At 38.5% G+C, this 15,177-nt stretch overlaps 1 protein-coding gene and 1 long non-coding RNA gene across 6 annotated transcripts; one reads left to right on the top strand and one right to left on the bottom strand.

Annotated features, from left to right (window-relative positions):
- Positions 1 to 288: 288 nt before the first annotated feature.
- On the bottom strand, positions 289 to 7,002 carry GAR1 (GAR1 ribonucleoprotein). Of its 3 annotated transcripts, none has more exons than XM_027103500.1 (7): positions 6,719 to 7,002; positions 6,166 to 6,379; positions 4,510 to 4,664; positions 3,980 to 4,039; positions 2,543 to 2,681; positions 972 to 1,043; positions 289 to 611 (listed from the first exon to the last, which is right to left on the bottom strand). In XM_027103500.1, the coding sequence occupies exons 2-7, from the start codon at positions 6,365 to 6,367 to the stop codon at positions 598 to 600; spliced, it is 642 nt and encodes a 213-aa protein (XP_026959301.1). In that variant the 5' UTR covers positions 6,368 to 6,379; positions 6,719 to 7,002; the 3' UTR covers positions 289 to 597. The 3 variants fall into 3 exon arrangements, with proteins under 3 accessions (XP_026959301.1, XP_026959303.1, XP_026959302.1); XM_027103502.1 differs by having other exon boundaries at positions 1,032 to 1,043; positions 6,719 to 6,869; XM_027103501.1 differs by lacking the exon at positions 6,719 to 7,002 and adding an exon at positions 6,588 to 6,693.
- A 113-nt stretch (positions 7,003 to 7,115) lies between these two features.
- Positions 7,116 to 13,482, top strand: LOC113619009 (uncharacterized). 3 transcript variants are annotated; one of them, XR_003432245.1, is made up of 2 exons: positions 7,116 to 7,337; positions 13,104 to 13,482. It is a non-coding gene; the product is annotated as an uncharacterized LOC113619009 (long non-coding RNA). The 3 variants fall into 3 exon arrangements; XR_003432246.1 differs by having other exon boundaries at positions 12,750 to 13,482; XR_003432244.1 differs by having other exon boundaries at positions 7,116 to 12,887.
- The last annotated feature ends 1,695 nt before the right edge of the window (positions 13,483 to 15,177 follow it).

Genomic DNA, 15,177 nt, shown 5'->3' with positions numbered 1-15,177 from the left:
TCTTATCAATTACTAATTACAACTAGAGAAGCTGCCTTACTAACTTTGATTTATGTACTAACACACAAAAGGGAAAATACAATAAAGTGTGTTGATGTTCTCATATACAAAAAGCAAACATTTTGAAAGGGAGTGTTAATTTATAGAGAATGTTGAAGTACCGCTCTACTAGCCTATTTTTTTTAAAAGATCAGTTATATATGCAAACACCTTTTTTTCTATCTTAAATCTACTGGGTTGTCCCTTTTAACTCAAAAATAGCTCTGGTTTAATAAACACAGCTCTAAATAACTTAAAGGAATAAAACACTTTATTTTAAAAATTCAAATACGCTTCAGATGAAAGCTGCCCCTTTACTGAACACCCACAAGTTCCAAGCATTGTACAAAACATTAAAACATTTGTTCATACTCTTTTAGAGCAGAACTGCCTCTTCTGCCACACTCGTTTTTGCATGACGTTGACATTTTAGCTCCACTGTCATAAAATGACCAGCTCTTCAAGATTTGATCATGAAACGAGTTTCTGATCCATAGATGTAGATCATGGGGTTAATGCCGAAGTCAACTGGTGAAGTTTCTCTGTCAACTGTTACACTTAACGTCCTCTTCCTGATTAAGAGAAAATGAAAGTATTAAGGGTAAAGAAAAAATGAATATTTAATAATACTATTACCCAAAACTCAAGTCTAAAATCAGCATTAGTTCTTGTAAGGTTTAGCAAAAGTATTTTACCAAATTTAACTGTCATTTGTATTATACTTTTTTGTTTTTCAAATTAATAATACAGCAAAGTAAAGTAGAAGTAGGTGAAAAAATTCAAAGGGAAAAGTGATATAAAATGAAACTATCTATTAGGCTAAAGCAAAGAACACCATGGTGTTCTATGTACTAGCTGGCAAACAGAAATAAAAGTTGGTAGACATTACCACTCCTAGAAATTCAGTCATTTAAAGTTTTTTTTCCACTCACCTCTAAAACCACCACCCCCTCTTCCTCCTCTGAAACCTCCACCTCCACTTCCTCTTCCACCTCTAAAACCACCTAAAAAAAAGGAAACATTCATTAACTGTAACTTATCATATTTTGATAAGCCTGTAAATATCAATATAATTCTTGTAATAGTAATGAATATATATTCACATATTTTACCTCACAGAAAATTTTAAGATAAAAATGGAGAAACTGTCCAGCAGCAGGCTAAAATCCTAGGTTACAACTTTTTAAACAAGCTTTCTGTTTTAATAAATTAGAAAAGCTTGTTACTTTAAAGGTCAATTTAGCCCTACCATTAAATGCATGAGTACCTCAACTTTTGCTTATTATATATACTTTTTATTTAAATTGTTTTTATCCTAAGAACAAAGGGTAGCACCATAAATACAATGTTTAAGGTCAATGGAGCTGCAAACAGATCAACACTGATGGTCACATGCTGATGAGCCTTGAAATTTAAAATTTTTAAAGCATTTTTTTCTATTATCCATCACGTTTGGCTTCCTATTGCAGTCTCTATTTTTATTCATTTTGGGGGCTAACTTTGTAAAGAATGATGAAATATAAAAAGAGAAATTATAAAATGAGGAAACAAACACATACTTCCAAAATACTGATATAAAAAAATTAAGATTTTAAGAAAATATAGTTGTGAATGCTTTAAAATGTCATGTACGAGACTGAATATAGAATGGAAATGAGGGGATCTCCATTCATCAAATTCTTAAAGGGGTACTCCCCAAAATACTTAAAGATATATGTTAATATCTCTTTAAAGATTATCTCCAAGCTATTTGGACCCAAAAAAGGTACATTTAAGGAGTGAAGTGATAATTACATTGAGAGGCAAAAGTGAGAACAGGATTCTCTCTTTTCTGACCCTGTCCCAGAAGTTGTCCAACCCCGCTGTGCAGCTCCTCTTCCTCATCTCTTTGGCTCTGCCCATCACCCAGTCACCCACCCACCACACCATTTGCAGATCTAAGCACAACCAATGCTGTATCCCACCTCATCCCCAGCCCTGCTCATCATCCAACTGCCCACAATGATGAATGTACCCAAGCTGTGGGGAAATACATATATCAAAATACTGAAATCAAAGCAATGAACTTATGGTAATAGTCTTTGGCATGACATCAGAAGATACGGGTTTTATTTCTGAGCTGCCAATTGTGTGATTAGAGCAAATTAACTTTTGTAAGCCTGCATTTCCTCATCCATAAAAAAAGGGTATCACCCACCTTCACAAGGTTTTGCTAAATATTAAAAGAATATACTTGGATGTTAAAAGAATATATGACCAGCTCTTGGCATATAATCACCACTCAATGATGTTAACTAAAAATTTAAAATTCAATTAAGATAATACTATACTTTACAGAAACTAAGCATTACTACTATGGTAATGTGCCAAGATTGGAAGCAGCTTTATGAAAAAAGACAAATAAGCATAATGGAGGTCCGCCTCTATACAAGACTAAAATGTGCTATACAAGTTGGCTGCGGCTTTGAAATCTCATTAGAAATCTCCCCCGCAGGTAACTTACCACCCCTCGCACCTCTGCCACCTCCGCCTCTTCCTCCTCCTCGACCGCCCCTGCCACCGCCTCTGGGAGGCCCCTTCTCACCCGGAGGTCGAGGTAGAAACCTCTGCAACGGCAGCAGCTTATATGGGTCTATATAAAACTGGAAGTATAACAGAAATAATTAGTGTGATGTACTTCACACTCATTACGTCCAAAACTGAATTCATTATCTTCCCCTAATTCCCTTCTTCTCCAGTACTGCCCATTTCAGTGAATGGTGACACCATCCACAAAGCTGTTGCAATCAGACATCTGAAAGATGGTGATATTTTTTACTTCATCTTCAATAGCTAACCAATTACCAAGACCTATCGATTCTACTTCCTATATCTCTCATTAAACCATCCACTTTTCTCCATTTCCACTCTTTCAGGACTAAAGCAACAGCATCCAACCTGGCCCCTTCACACACAGTACTGACCTCTTTCCAGGGTGCTCTTTTATTTTTCTAACACTCTCTTTTAAGTATAAATTTAACCATATATATCCTGATAGTTAAAAACAAAATGAAGACTAAAGTCTAAATCCTTTCCCATGACCTGAAGGCCTTAAGTAATCTAGCCCCTGCCTACCTTGCTAGTCATTACTTCACAACTTTCCCCACCCCTCCTAAATGTACTGTGTCCAAGCTCTACCTCTGCCTTTTTCAGATCCTTAAGGTGGCTTTACTGTCAGACTTGCACACGCTGTTTTCCTTACTTGAAATGCACTTCCTCCTCCTCTGTGACTAGAGCAGTGGTTCCCAAGTGCTAGCCTGACCTTCATCAAAGTCATCCAGAAGTTTCCTTTTAAAAACTGAATCCTCGTCCCTACCTAACACCTACTCGGTCAAACTTCTAGGAGTGGGACCTAGAAATACATCTTCTTAAAAGCTCCCCCAGGTAATTCTGATGTGCAACCAGGTTTGGGAGTCACCCGTGGTCAACTTTCAGGTCTCTGCTTCAAACTCACATTCTCAGAAAGCCAATGCACTAAATTTGGTCTCACGACTAACATTCTCATACCAACATGTATGACTCCTTTACAGCATATATCATAATGTTATTGAAATATCTGTGAAATCATTTAATATCTGATTTCTCCCAAATAATATAAGCTTTATAACTTAACATTATACTTAGAATGAAAGCTTTTCAATAAGATTTGTACATAAAATAAAAAATGTACTCCAGCAGTTACAGAATTGCTAATATGACCACAGATTACTTTCTGAAAACCTGAATTAAACACATTACTTTTAAAGATTAGTAAGTTCAATGTCTAAAATACAGAACATCTCAGTTTAAGAGCTTCACTAGTGATACACTGGAGAAGTCTCAAGTGCCTTAAGTAAAACTGTCCTAAGGTAGATCATTCGTTTATAAAACCAAGGATCCAGGTATCATAAACTTGACTCACCTTCTGCAGTTTTTTAAAGGAAGATGCCTTCATGTTCTCTGACAATTTAACTGAAAAATACTATTAATTTTATTAAGGAATAAGCAATTAATATCAAAGATAATCTTCTGAATTCACGTGTAGTTTTTAAAATAACAAGGTTAGAATATACAGAAATATTTAGGAAAAGTAAGAAATGAGTCTCCAAACAGAAGTGAAATTTTAATTTTTGTTTTAAAACTTCCAATTCCACCGTCCTATTGCAGTGGCATCATCACATCCAAAGCAAAGTACCTCAACCCTGTGGCACTGATCCAAGTGGCAATCATTTCTAAAACCTTCCAAAAAGGAAGTCACACTTATAAGGCCTATCTTTTCAATATATGTGAAAATACATCCCCCCTCTTGATTCTCCTTTATGGTCCAATCTTAGCAATACTCCATCCACTTTAATGAAGCAGCAAAGTTTAGTTTAATCAATACTTAACCCCAGAAAAAACAAACAGTAACCTTTTAATGAGATAGCTACATCTTCCAATTAAAAAGGATACAAAATCTCTAAGTTGTCCAAATATCTCATCCACTTTTCCAATTTGTTCTTTGTTTTCTAAATAAACTGGAGCATTGAAATAAGGCACCTTATTTTCATCTGTGGTACATTTACAAACTATGTCATCCTCACAGGGGTGCAGGAACTCTCCTAATACTGAAATAGGACATGAAAATGTTAAAATATAAAACAATTTCAAATGATATTGACCAACCTCTTCTGGAAGCTTTCCTCTTGGCCGCCTGGGATTTCACCATATCTGTTCTGAGGCAGAAAAGTCTTCCTGGGTTAGTATACCAACTGCACAAAATACTAGCTATGTGACCTGGGGTACGGGTCTCACCTTCTCTGTGCTTCAGTGTCTTCATCTTTAATGTAGGGCTAACAACAGTACTGACACCTAACGTATAGTATTGTGAAGATCAAGTGCAATAATAAATGTCAAGTGCTTAGAAAATGCCTGGCACACTGAGACCACTCAATCTACAATAACAGTTATTTTACTATAATAACTATTATTATTTGATTAAACAACACTACGCCTCATTCTATTGTCTCTTCCTTCTCCCCATCCCTAAGTCTAAGTCAGTCTTTGTTGTTCTCTGGCCCTTTCTTTTTTTCTCCCCTTTCCTAAGTTCCTACTACCACCTCTTCACCAATGACTTTTCGATCTTTTCCAAAGAAGTCTGGAATCTCAAAATAACTACCTATGTATCTGACTCACAGTCACCCCAAACTAAAATACTCAGCATATTCCTGCAAAACCGACTCTCAATTCCTATCACCCAAGCTCAAAACCTGGAGCCTTTTATTCCTAGTATTAGCCAAGTTCTACTGAGTCTGTTTCCACTGAAATATCTCTCCCATCGAACCCTTCTTTTTTTCCTCACTTTCACCATGCTCTGATGTGTCATGCATGGACTGCTGTGGGGCGAGGACCTTTGACTCTAGCCGTTGACCTCTTCAAACCATTCTGCATACTGATCCATCCTACTCTTTATATTAGACTCTGTTCATCCTTTCTCTTCTCTGATGTAGGCTTCTACCGTCAAATCTCTGTCTCACTTTCCATGACTTCCATCCTACCTCTTTGATAATTACTCCAAAACTCCTCTAATTAGGTCTTTTTCTTGACTCCCCCCAGTAGTTTCCCTTCTGAGCAAGTTTTTTTACACACTTCACTTAGTTATGAGTAGCAATTAAAAGCATGGGCTTTGGGGTCAGGAAACCTGGCTTTGTATCTCAAATACATCACTTACTGATCACTTCTCACTATGACCCTAGCAAAGAAACTTAACGCTGAATCAGTTTTCTTATCTGTAAAACGGGGACAGTAGGGGTAAACGCACAATATTACGTAGTTGTATCTCTCTTTCAGCCCAAACCCAAATTCCATCTCCACGATGCATTCTAACTGTCCTTCAGCTTTCTTATCTCCCCCTTACTTCTACAGCACGATTATACGTCACTTTACAGCCTCTCCAGAGGCTTGACTCCCCGATCAAGCAGCAACCTCCGTAGGAGAGAGAGCTGCTGGATCTATCTTTCAGCACCTGACTCCCGGTCAAACTTACTAATAACACAAACCCACAACCTCCGTCCCCGGACCCCACTCCATCCTCGCCCCGCGGTGGGCCAAGCTTTGAAGCCTACTTACAAACTACTTGCTCTGGAGGTCCGTGGTCCTGGCCTCTGTTAAAAGCTCCGCGGCCGCCCCCTCGTCCAAATCCTCCTCTGCCGCCGCCGCCGCCTCTGAAACTGCCGCCGCCTCCACCTCGGAAGTGGTGGTTGCTGCTGCCGCCGCGACCGAAGCCGCCACCTCGACTAAAGCCTCCGCGACCTCCGCCACGAAAAGACATGCTCGCTCCCACCTGGTTAGAAAAACAGGGCGTGCCTTTCAGTCACTGTGGCCTCTGGGAGCACCACCGAACCCCTCTGAGCCTCAGTCAGAAAACATAAAAGTAGACAACAATAATAATAGCAACCCTGCCACCTCACCCATGGCCAGGCGGCCAGCGACGAGCCCGAAGAGTGAGTGTCCTCTCCCCAAAGCCCTGTGAGCGCTGACCATCCACTCACCAGCCCCGTCACCCCCGGTGAGTACTTCCTCCCCCAGCTGGCAGCAAGGTCTTCAGCTGCATTCCCCTCCTCCCTCCGCTGGGTTCCACCTCCAGCATCCTCAGACCGACCGGCCCCCTCCCGCCACTCACCGGCGCCACGTGCACCTCAGGCCCGGAGGCTCACACTCTCCCGCCCGGTACTTCCGCCGCACAAGAGCCTCTTCGGCCACCGTACCGGCACAAAACGGAGGTGGGGAGGGAACCAAATAGAAACTCGAATAACTGGTTCAGAAAGCCAGCCAGTCACCCGCGGAATCAGGGACGCTGTCACCTGCCCGAAAAAGCCTTCAGCGATGGAAGGGTATCAATAATATCTAACGTCAACCGCTACTTTACGACAGTTAGGTCTATTTGCCTACGGCGAGCGGAGGAAGTGACGTACAATAGCGGCGTCCTTTGCAGCGTGACGTTGCAGGAAGTGCCGCCCCGCGGCGTTGCCCTTGGCGATGGCTGGCGTCAGGGACCGCCCCTCTCCCAGCGGATCGGCTTGTACCTGGTGGCAGCTGAGTGGCCGTGCACCTTGTCCTCTCAGGCTACGCTGCAGTCCCCTCGCTCGTCAATTGGTTGCGGCTTCAGCAACTGTGCTGCCGGTGGCTCTGAGGACGTTTGAGCCGCGCTTTGGCGGGAGGTGGATCTGGCCGCGTCGGAACTTAGTGGAAGGGCTTGTCTGCGTTCTTTCGAGTCGCTTGTTTCTTCCGGATCTTTCCAAGTACGCGAGATTGTGGGCAGTACTGTGCCCGTCGTTTTGTACTATGGTTTCACGAAAGGAAGAAAAAAAAGTGTGTGTGTGTGTGTGTGTGTGTGTGTGTGTCCTTTTAAAGAAACTGTTACCTGACAGAAAGCCAGACCATGTTTTTGTCTTTTGTACCAGATAGTTTATTCCTTTGTCAAGTACGTTTTCAGCCCCGCAGGACACTGTCTATACCACAAGCCCCTCTCCCCTTCTGTCTTTAAGTCCTTGATATTTGACTTCAACTTCCGCTAAAACTTCTCTCCCAAAGAAGGCTAGCCACCCTCTATTTGTTAAATTTGGTTGGTCTCTTTTCACTCGAATCTTCTGAGACCTTACCTTGATATAGCGCAGTCAACCGCCTCTTTGAAAGAGGGTGGGGATTGGTACCTTCTTTAGAGGGTTATTTTCATATTGGAAGAACTTCATAAACTTAACTATGGAAATATTAGGAATCACAGTATGTCTTCTACACTAAAGTGTAAGCTTCTTGAAAAAGCATCAGTCATATAGATAAAAAAATTTTGGTAAATGAACTTTTATTCAGATTTGATAAATGTACTTTAAATTCTATACATCATACAGAGGTAGAATTATTCATAACTGCCCTGCTCTATTTTACTCTGTTTACGTTCAATGTTTTATCTCCATTTGGTGTCCCAGTATTATCCTCAACTCAGTGTGATGAAACCATTGAACTTTTATGGGACCTTCAAGATTACGTGGTGCCCCTTTATCTTACGTGTAAGGAACTGACAGAGAAGCGAAGTAACTTCCCTAGCTAGTTAGAGGGACAAAGTGGAACCATGGATTCTCACAGCCCTCAGTCCTTTGCTGTACCACCACCCCCAGTCTCACTCCTTGCTCTCTCCAAATTATTCATCATTCCAATTGCCTGTTTGTCCTCATGGTAGCATCATACTCTTGGTTTCTGCATCTTTGGACTCAGGCCTTTGAGCACTCTCCATCATCTTTGTCACCATCCCCACCCAATCTTAGTTGCAGTCTCTTTTATCTAAAGCGCTCAATTTCTGTTCATTCCATCTAAAGCTTGTACTGTTGTTACAGGCCTTCTGTTGCCACTACCACACTTTCCTCTGTTATTCCTAACCGAAATCACCCAGTATAATCTACGGCAGCTCAAAAGTTGAGAAATAATTACAGTGAACTATAACTTCCTCACGTTCTGAGCATCTTTGTTGTCTCAAATTAAATGCTTCCAGGCTTTTCTTCCTCCCATCTGTACTGCATGTGATGACATACTGAACTTATTAAAAGTTTCCTCGTACCATAGCCATCCTCAGGATCCCAAATAGTTCTCCATGTCCTTTAACAACAAGTCTAAAGTAAAATCTCTACATTGACTAGGCCTTCTATGTAATTAATTTTATTTCCTTCCAGTGCTGTACACCATTTCTCTGCCCCATCAGGCCAGCATCATTGCCTTGCTTCTTTTTTCCTGCCATTGGCAATCACTTCCTTCTTGGAAAAGCTCCGTTTGCCATCCATTAGACCAGCCTTTTTCTATCTTTTTACCCTGGAAGAACCATTGAAGTAATTTTTATGTCTCAGAAAACCCTGCATAATATAAATATGTATGTAATATAAACATATATATACGTATATATGTATATATCCATCCTAGTACATTAACATGATCAGCAGCTTATAGACACATAGACATGGTAGTCCAATAATAATTGTCAATACTCTTTTTTTCAATTGTAGTAAAATACACATAACATAAACTACCACATTAATCATTTTGAAGTGTATAGTTCAGTGGTTCACATTGTGTAACTTGGTGCTCTTTTGAGTAGAGAATGGTGTTTTTCTATGAATCTGTTTATTTTTGTCCAACTTACTACCCTACTCTGTGTAGTTTCCCCCCTCTCACAAAGGATCTCAATGCTTTTTTTAAATTTTTTTATCGAAGTAGAGTTTCTGTACAATATTATATAAGTTACAGGTGTACAATATAGTTATTCATAATTTTTAAAGGTTATACTTCATTTATAGTTATTTTAAAATAGGATATCAATTCTGATGCAAATTAAGTGGGAGAGGAAACTTCAATTTTTCATTTAATTTATTAGATTGCAAAAATTGATTTTAATGAATATTAATCATTTTATAGGCCTATATGTGCATAAAAGTGTTATTTTTGAAACTAAAGAAAATAATGTGAAATCTTTGCTTGTCTTTTGCTACGTATATGGTCAATTCTGAGTCGATCCTGAGACTCACATACACAGATCTCATTTTCAGCTGAAATAAGATTATTTCAGTCACTGTTTTTAAGCTCAAAGAAAAAGCTTGCTCACACAAGTAAGAAGTTGGAAAGTACAGTAAAATGTTTATTTCGTATGAATGGCAGGATACTCTTTCACAAAAATCCAGAACTTGTAGAAAGGCAAATCAGTTAAGTTTCATCTTATGTTTATAATCATAACCTTACAAACCCTCCCTCTTCTCTCAAAGTCAGGTGCACAGGTTGAGGAGCAGATTCAGAGAAAGGAACCCTCATTCAGTCATTTACTTGTGTTAAAGGGAGGGAAAATATGGTTCAGTTTTGTTCTGCAGTTCCCTCAGGTGGTTTGGTCTTAACTTGAGACCCTCACTCTAAAGTGCAAGCAACAGTAGAAACATTTCAAGATTTTTTTGGCCGTATGATTTTTCCAGAGTTTCAGTTTCCATTTAAAACCAAGAATCTTGTCACTTGAAACCAAGATATTTTCTCCAGACCCTAGTATTCCCACAGTTCACTTTTCAGCTGAAGCATCCTGTTAAGAACCAAAATCAATATTAGTTTCTCTTACTGTATAACAAATTACCCCAAAACTTAATGGCTCAATGTAATAAACATTATCTTGAATAATCTCCATAAGTCAGAAATTCAGGAGCAGCTTAGCTAGGTGGTCTGGCTCTGGATCTCATGACGTAGCAGTCATGATGTTGACTGGGGCTGCAGTCATCTGAAGGCACGACTGGGAGTGGAGGATCAATCTCTGAGGTGCCCTCAGTTCCTTGCCACGTGGGCTTCTTTACAGAGTGCTTAAGCATTCTCATGACATGGCAGCTGTCTTCCCCCAGAACAAATGCTCTCTTAAGTCATAAGATTTTATGCATGTGGCAGATTTCCGTGGTCTCTGTCCAGATTTTTACACAGTTTTTTAAATGTTCTCAGGTAAACTGGTCTTTGATAAGGTTAATTATTTTTGTATCATTATCCAGAATTTTTTTCATTTCAGCTCCAAAAGTTTCTACCAGCAACTCTCCTGGAGGAAAGAAGGGTGTTGTGAATTCATTAGAATTTTCTCTTTTAAGAAAGTGAACCATCTCAGGGAACAATGTTCAAATCATTGACAGGGCACCGTCGGTCAGTTGCCAACACATTTCTTCCAAGATGTACCTTTTGTTTCCAATATGAAGACAAAACAGTAAATGTATCTTGGCCTTTGCTTGTTTTGGGCAGCATTTTATAGCAGAAAAATTTTCTCAAATTTGACTACAATTTACATCATATAAGTGCTATCATATGACATTTGTTGTTGAAATCTGTTGATCCATCAATCTGGATAAAAGGTTGTTTTTTGGTTTATTATACAAAATCTCTTTAGCATCATGTGACATGTCATCAATTACATCAACTTATCAAACTTTGAGAGTGAAACCTTTCTAGTTTCTCATATAATGTCTTATCCTGACATTTTGCTCTCTCTAAATTTACATACTAGAATTGTGAGGTTCTTCCCAACTCTGGTTTTTTTTTCCTTTTTTAGTCAAAATGTTCTGCCACTTGATAACTACCTTTCTAAAAGGTGACTTTTTTAAAACAAGTTTTTCACTTTGGGATTCCAAAGGCCATTTGAAATTATTTGCTCTCTTACTGTGATTTGAGTGTAAGTTGTGATTCTTTATTACTATCAGAATTACCTAGGCCTAGAATTCTCTTTCATCTCCCACTTTGTCTTCAAAAATCACCACATTGAACTCTAAGTCATGTTTATAAAACAGGTGTTAATAAAGTGTAAAACAAACTAAAAAGAAATCAGAAAAAAATGAAATCGTTATAACAATTCACTATTAACATACAAGCTCTATCCACGCATTACATTTGATTGATATGTCTCTTAAGTCTCTTTTATTCTTTATCAGTTTTCTCTCCTTATTTTCTTTCATGGCATCTACTTGTTGTAGAAACTGAGTTTTTTATCTTGTAGAATTTCCCATCTTCTTGGTCATATAAACCATGTTTCTCTGTCCTCTGTGTTTCCTGGAAACTGGTAGTTGCCTGGTAGTGAGATCTGGAGAATCGATTATGTTCAGGTTCAATTTTTTTTTTCCAAGAACACTTCTTACAGCATCACACGAGGAGGCACATGACATCTGGTTGTTTCTCTTTGGGTGTTGTTAAGATTGATCAGTGGGATCAGTATATCACCCTGATCCATCTGTGAGAAAGTTCCCTGCAAGCTTTTCACCTGACGGCTTTAGCAGCTATCAATGATCCTCATCTAGATTCGTCTATACATGAGGGATTGCAAAATGGTGATATGCTAATTTTATCATTCCTTTAGCAATTATTAGCTGACATAAAGAACTTTTCTTCATTATTTTTTAATATTTATTTTTACTTAAATCCTTTGTTATCATTGTCCTTTTTAATGCTTAAATTGTTTCATCTTTGGCTGTGAGAAACCCTTCAAGTTTGGTCCTATGTCGTTAATACCACTTACTAGCCTCTGAGAGCTTCCTTGCTCTCTGACACCAGATGTCTCTATCTAACATATCTTATACATTTCCTGCCCCAGCCCTTTCTTTAGGGAGCCCTTGTTCCTTTTAGTAGGAAAGGGTATGTAAAGAACACAATCTGGCACTAAGGGGTGGTCATTGCTTCTGGATTATCATGACTTCTATGCCTTATCATTGGACAGAGATAGGAGATATCTTTAGTACATATTTTTAGAAAGAAAGAAAAAAAAACATGGTTTGTACTGATATGTCCAAAGTTAAGACTAAAGGGTTTTTGCTTCTTTTGAATTTAAACGTGTGCCTCTCCTACCCTGAAATTATGACATTAACATAATTATTTACTTGAGCCTATATACATATGTATGTGTGTGTGCATAAAAAGTTGTCAAGTGTTAATGTTATTATTAGCACTGCTGAATCCTATTTAAGATTTTGTTTGTATCAGTTTGCTGATATTTTGTTTAGGATTTTTGCACCTATAGTCATAGATGAGGTTGGTCTTCCTTTTCACTGTGCCGTACATACTGGTTGTGTAGCTTCTCACTACAGAGCACTGTGTGGATGATTGTGTAGGAGAAGATGGGGTGGGATGTGAGCCCTTGGGAGATTGCCTATAACTTGCTTTTTTAAGTGTAGAGATACCCTGAACCCCATGAAGTTGTACCTGGAATGGTTCTCTGCTTCTCCTGCCCCAGTGTTCACTCCAGGGGAACTAGGTTAGAACATGCACTGCAGAGAGCCTTTTGTAGGTTGTATCCTGGAGCAAATGCTGAAGTAAGTTTCCTGAAGAATGGGGTACTGGCTCAACTGTTTTGCTCTTTGTTTAATTGATTACCTAGTCTATCACTTCTCACAGATTCCACTGTCTTTATTTACTTTGTGGTCTCCCTTATTCTGGATACAATTGTTGTCACTTACATCCGTTTAACATTTCAAAACCTCCTTTAAGTTTTGCAGTTAATCTCTTCCTCTCTGTTTTATGTCTTCCAGTAAATCTTCACTGTTTGTATCCTGTTGATGGACTCCCTCTTCATTTTTCAATGGTACAATAGAATTATTTTTATATTTATTTTTACTGAGATGTTGGAAGGGAAGAGATGTAAACTGTATAGAATGTCAGTCATTGTGAGCCGTTTATTACATTTTCTATTTGTTAATTGCTGACAGATTAGAAAAAGTCATTTTCTTATGTTGATTGTGTATCCAGTCGCTTTAATAAACTTTGACTTTAGGTCTAATAGTTTTCAATTAATTTTATCTAAGTAGACAGTCATTTCATCTGCAATAATGGCAATTTTGTCTCTTCTACTCCAATATTTATAATTTTTTTCATGTTTATTCCCTCCAATAACAGCAGTATTGAAATATTGCATCCTTGCTTTTATTCCCAGTTCTAATGGGTTTGGCTCTAGTGTTTCACCAGTGTATATGGTGTTTACTGTTGGTTTCTACCCTTTATCAGGTTAATGATATTTGTTCTTTTCCTAGATTGCTCACTTTTTTTAAAATTAAGAATTGGTGTTAAACTCATATCAAATACCTTTTCCATATCTTGTGATATAATTATACAGACTCTCTTATTTAATCTATTATTTTAATTAAAGATTTTAATATACTGAATTACTCTGATATCCTAATGTTGAACACCCCCGTATTTCTGAAATGGTCCCCACTTGGTCATGGCACGTTATTCTTTTACTATATCGTGGTTTATGGTATATGGTTTGCTAACATTTTATTTAGGGTCCTTGCATGTATATTAATAATTAAGAGTAGCGTATAGATTTCTTTCAGAGTCTTGTCTTACCCAGTTTTGGATAAGTATATTAGAGTATTGCTAATAAGTTGGAGAGCTCTTTATCTTTTTTCATGTTCTGGAAAAGTTTAAATAACAGAAGAATGATCTTTCCTAAAAGAGTTGGTAAAACCTAGTATCTTGGGGGTTTAAATCTTTAACTTTTCCATGTCTTCTTAGCTATTAATTTATTTGAATTTTCTATCTCTTCCTGAGTCAATTCCAATAATTCCATTTTCCTGGAAATTTTCTTCCAGATCTTCAGATTATTTCATAAATTGCACATGATTTTATCACTTAAGGTTCTAAGTGACAAGCCACCAAACCAACTCTGGCTAACTTTAGTAAAAGAAAATTCACTTGGAAGATAATAGGATGTTTACAGTGCTGACAGGTGACTAAGCACCTAGGCTTAAGAACTAAAGATACTTAACAAGGCCAAAAGGAATCAAAAGAAGCTTATCTTATAGCTGAAGCAGTCTAACCAGTATGCTGCTGCTGCTTCTGCTGCCTCAATAAATAATTCACAACTGTTTCTTTGTCCTCTTATCACTTAACTCAAGACTCAAACACCAGAGAGAGGGAGAGAGAGAGACTCTTTGATCAGTCCTTGGGCTATAAAAAGGAATGGAAAGAGGCTGGATATGGATTTCTCAACTTCCATTTGGAAAGCAGGTGCCTGGAATTACTCTCCCACCAAAACAACTCGTAATAGAAGATAATTCCACACAGAAAATTGGGAACCTATTATGAAGGATAATGGATGTTGGCAGCCCCCTAAAAATGTCCACTTAAATAGCTTTCCTCTAAAATTGTTTTACTCTCTCTTTTCAAAAATTATTACTCAAAATGACTCGTGTTGGACTTCCCTGGTGGCGCAGTGGTTGGGAGTCCGCCTGCCGATGCAGGGGACATGGGTTCGTGCCGCGGTCCGGGAAGATCCCACATGCCGCGGAGCAGCTGGGCCCGTGACCCATGGCCGCTGGGCCTGTGCGTCTGGAGCCTGTGCTCCCCCACGGGAGAAGCCAAAACCAGAAAAAGCCCCCCTACCCAAAAAAAAAAAAAAAAAAAAAAAAAATGACTCGTGTTATTTATCAAGTCTACTACTTTTTTACTTTTTGGTTTATTTACTATTGCTTATGTCTTTATTAGTTCCTTTCTATTATTTTAATTCTTTTTGTTATTTTTTAAATGGTATCCTGAGTTGCATGCTTAGTTCATTTTTTTCAGTGCTTTTTTTGTTATAAAATTTTTAACATAACTTGGATA

The sequence above is a fragment of the Aethalodelphis obliquidens genome, unplaced genomic scaffold (assembly GCF_003676395.1).
Source record: "Aethalodelphis obliquidens isolate GAN/ISIS:26980383/991018 unplaced genomic scaffold, ASM367639v1 scaffold6, whole genome shotgun sequence".
Lineage (NCBI taxonomy): Eukaryota > Metazoa > Chordata > Mammalia > Artiodactyla > Delphinidae > Aethalodelphis > Aethalodelphis obliquidens.
The sequence above is the reverse complement of the archived record's forward strand: the minus strand, read 5'-3'. Positions and strand labels throughout refer to the sequence as shown.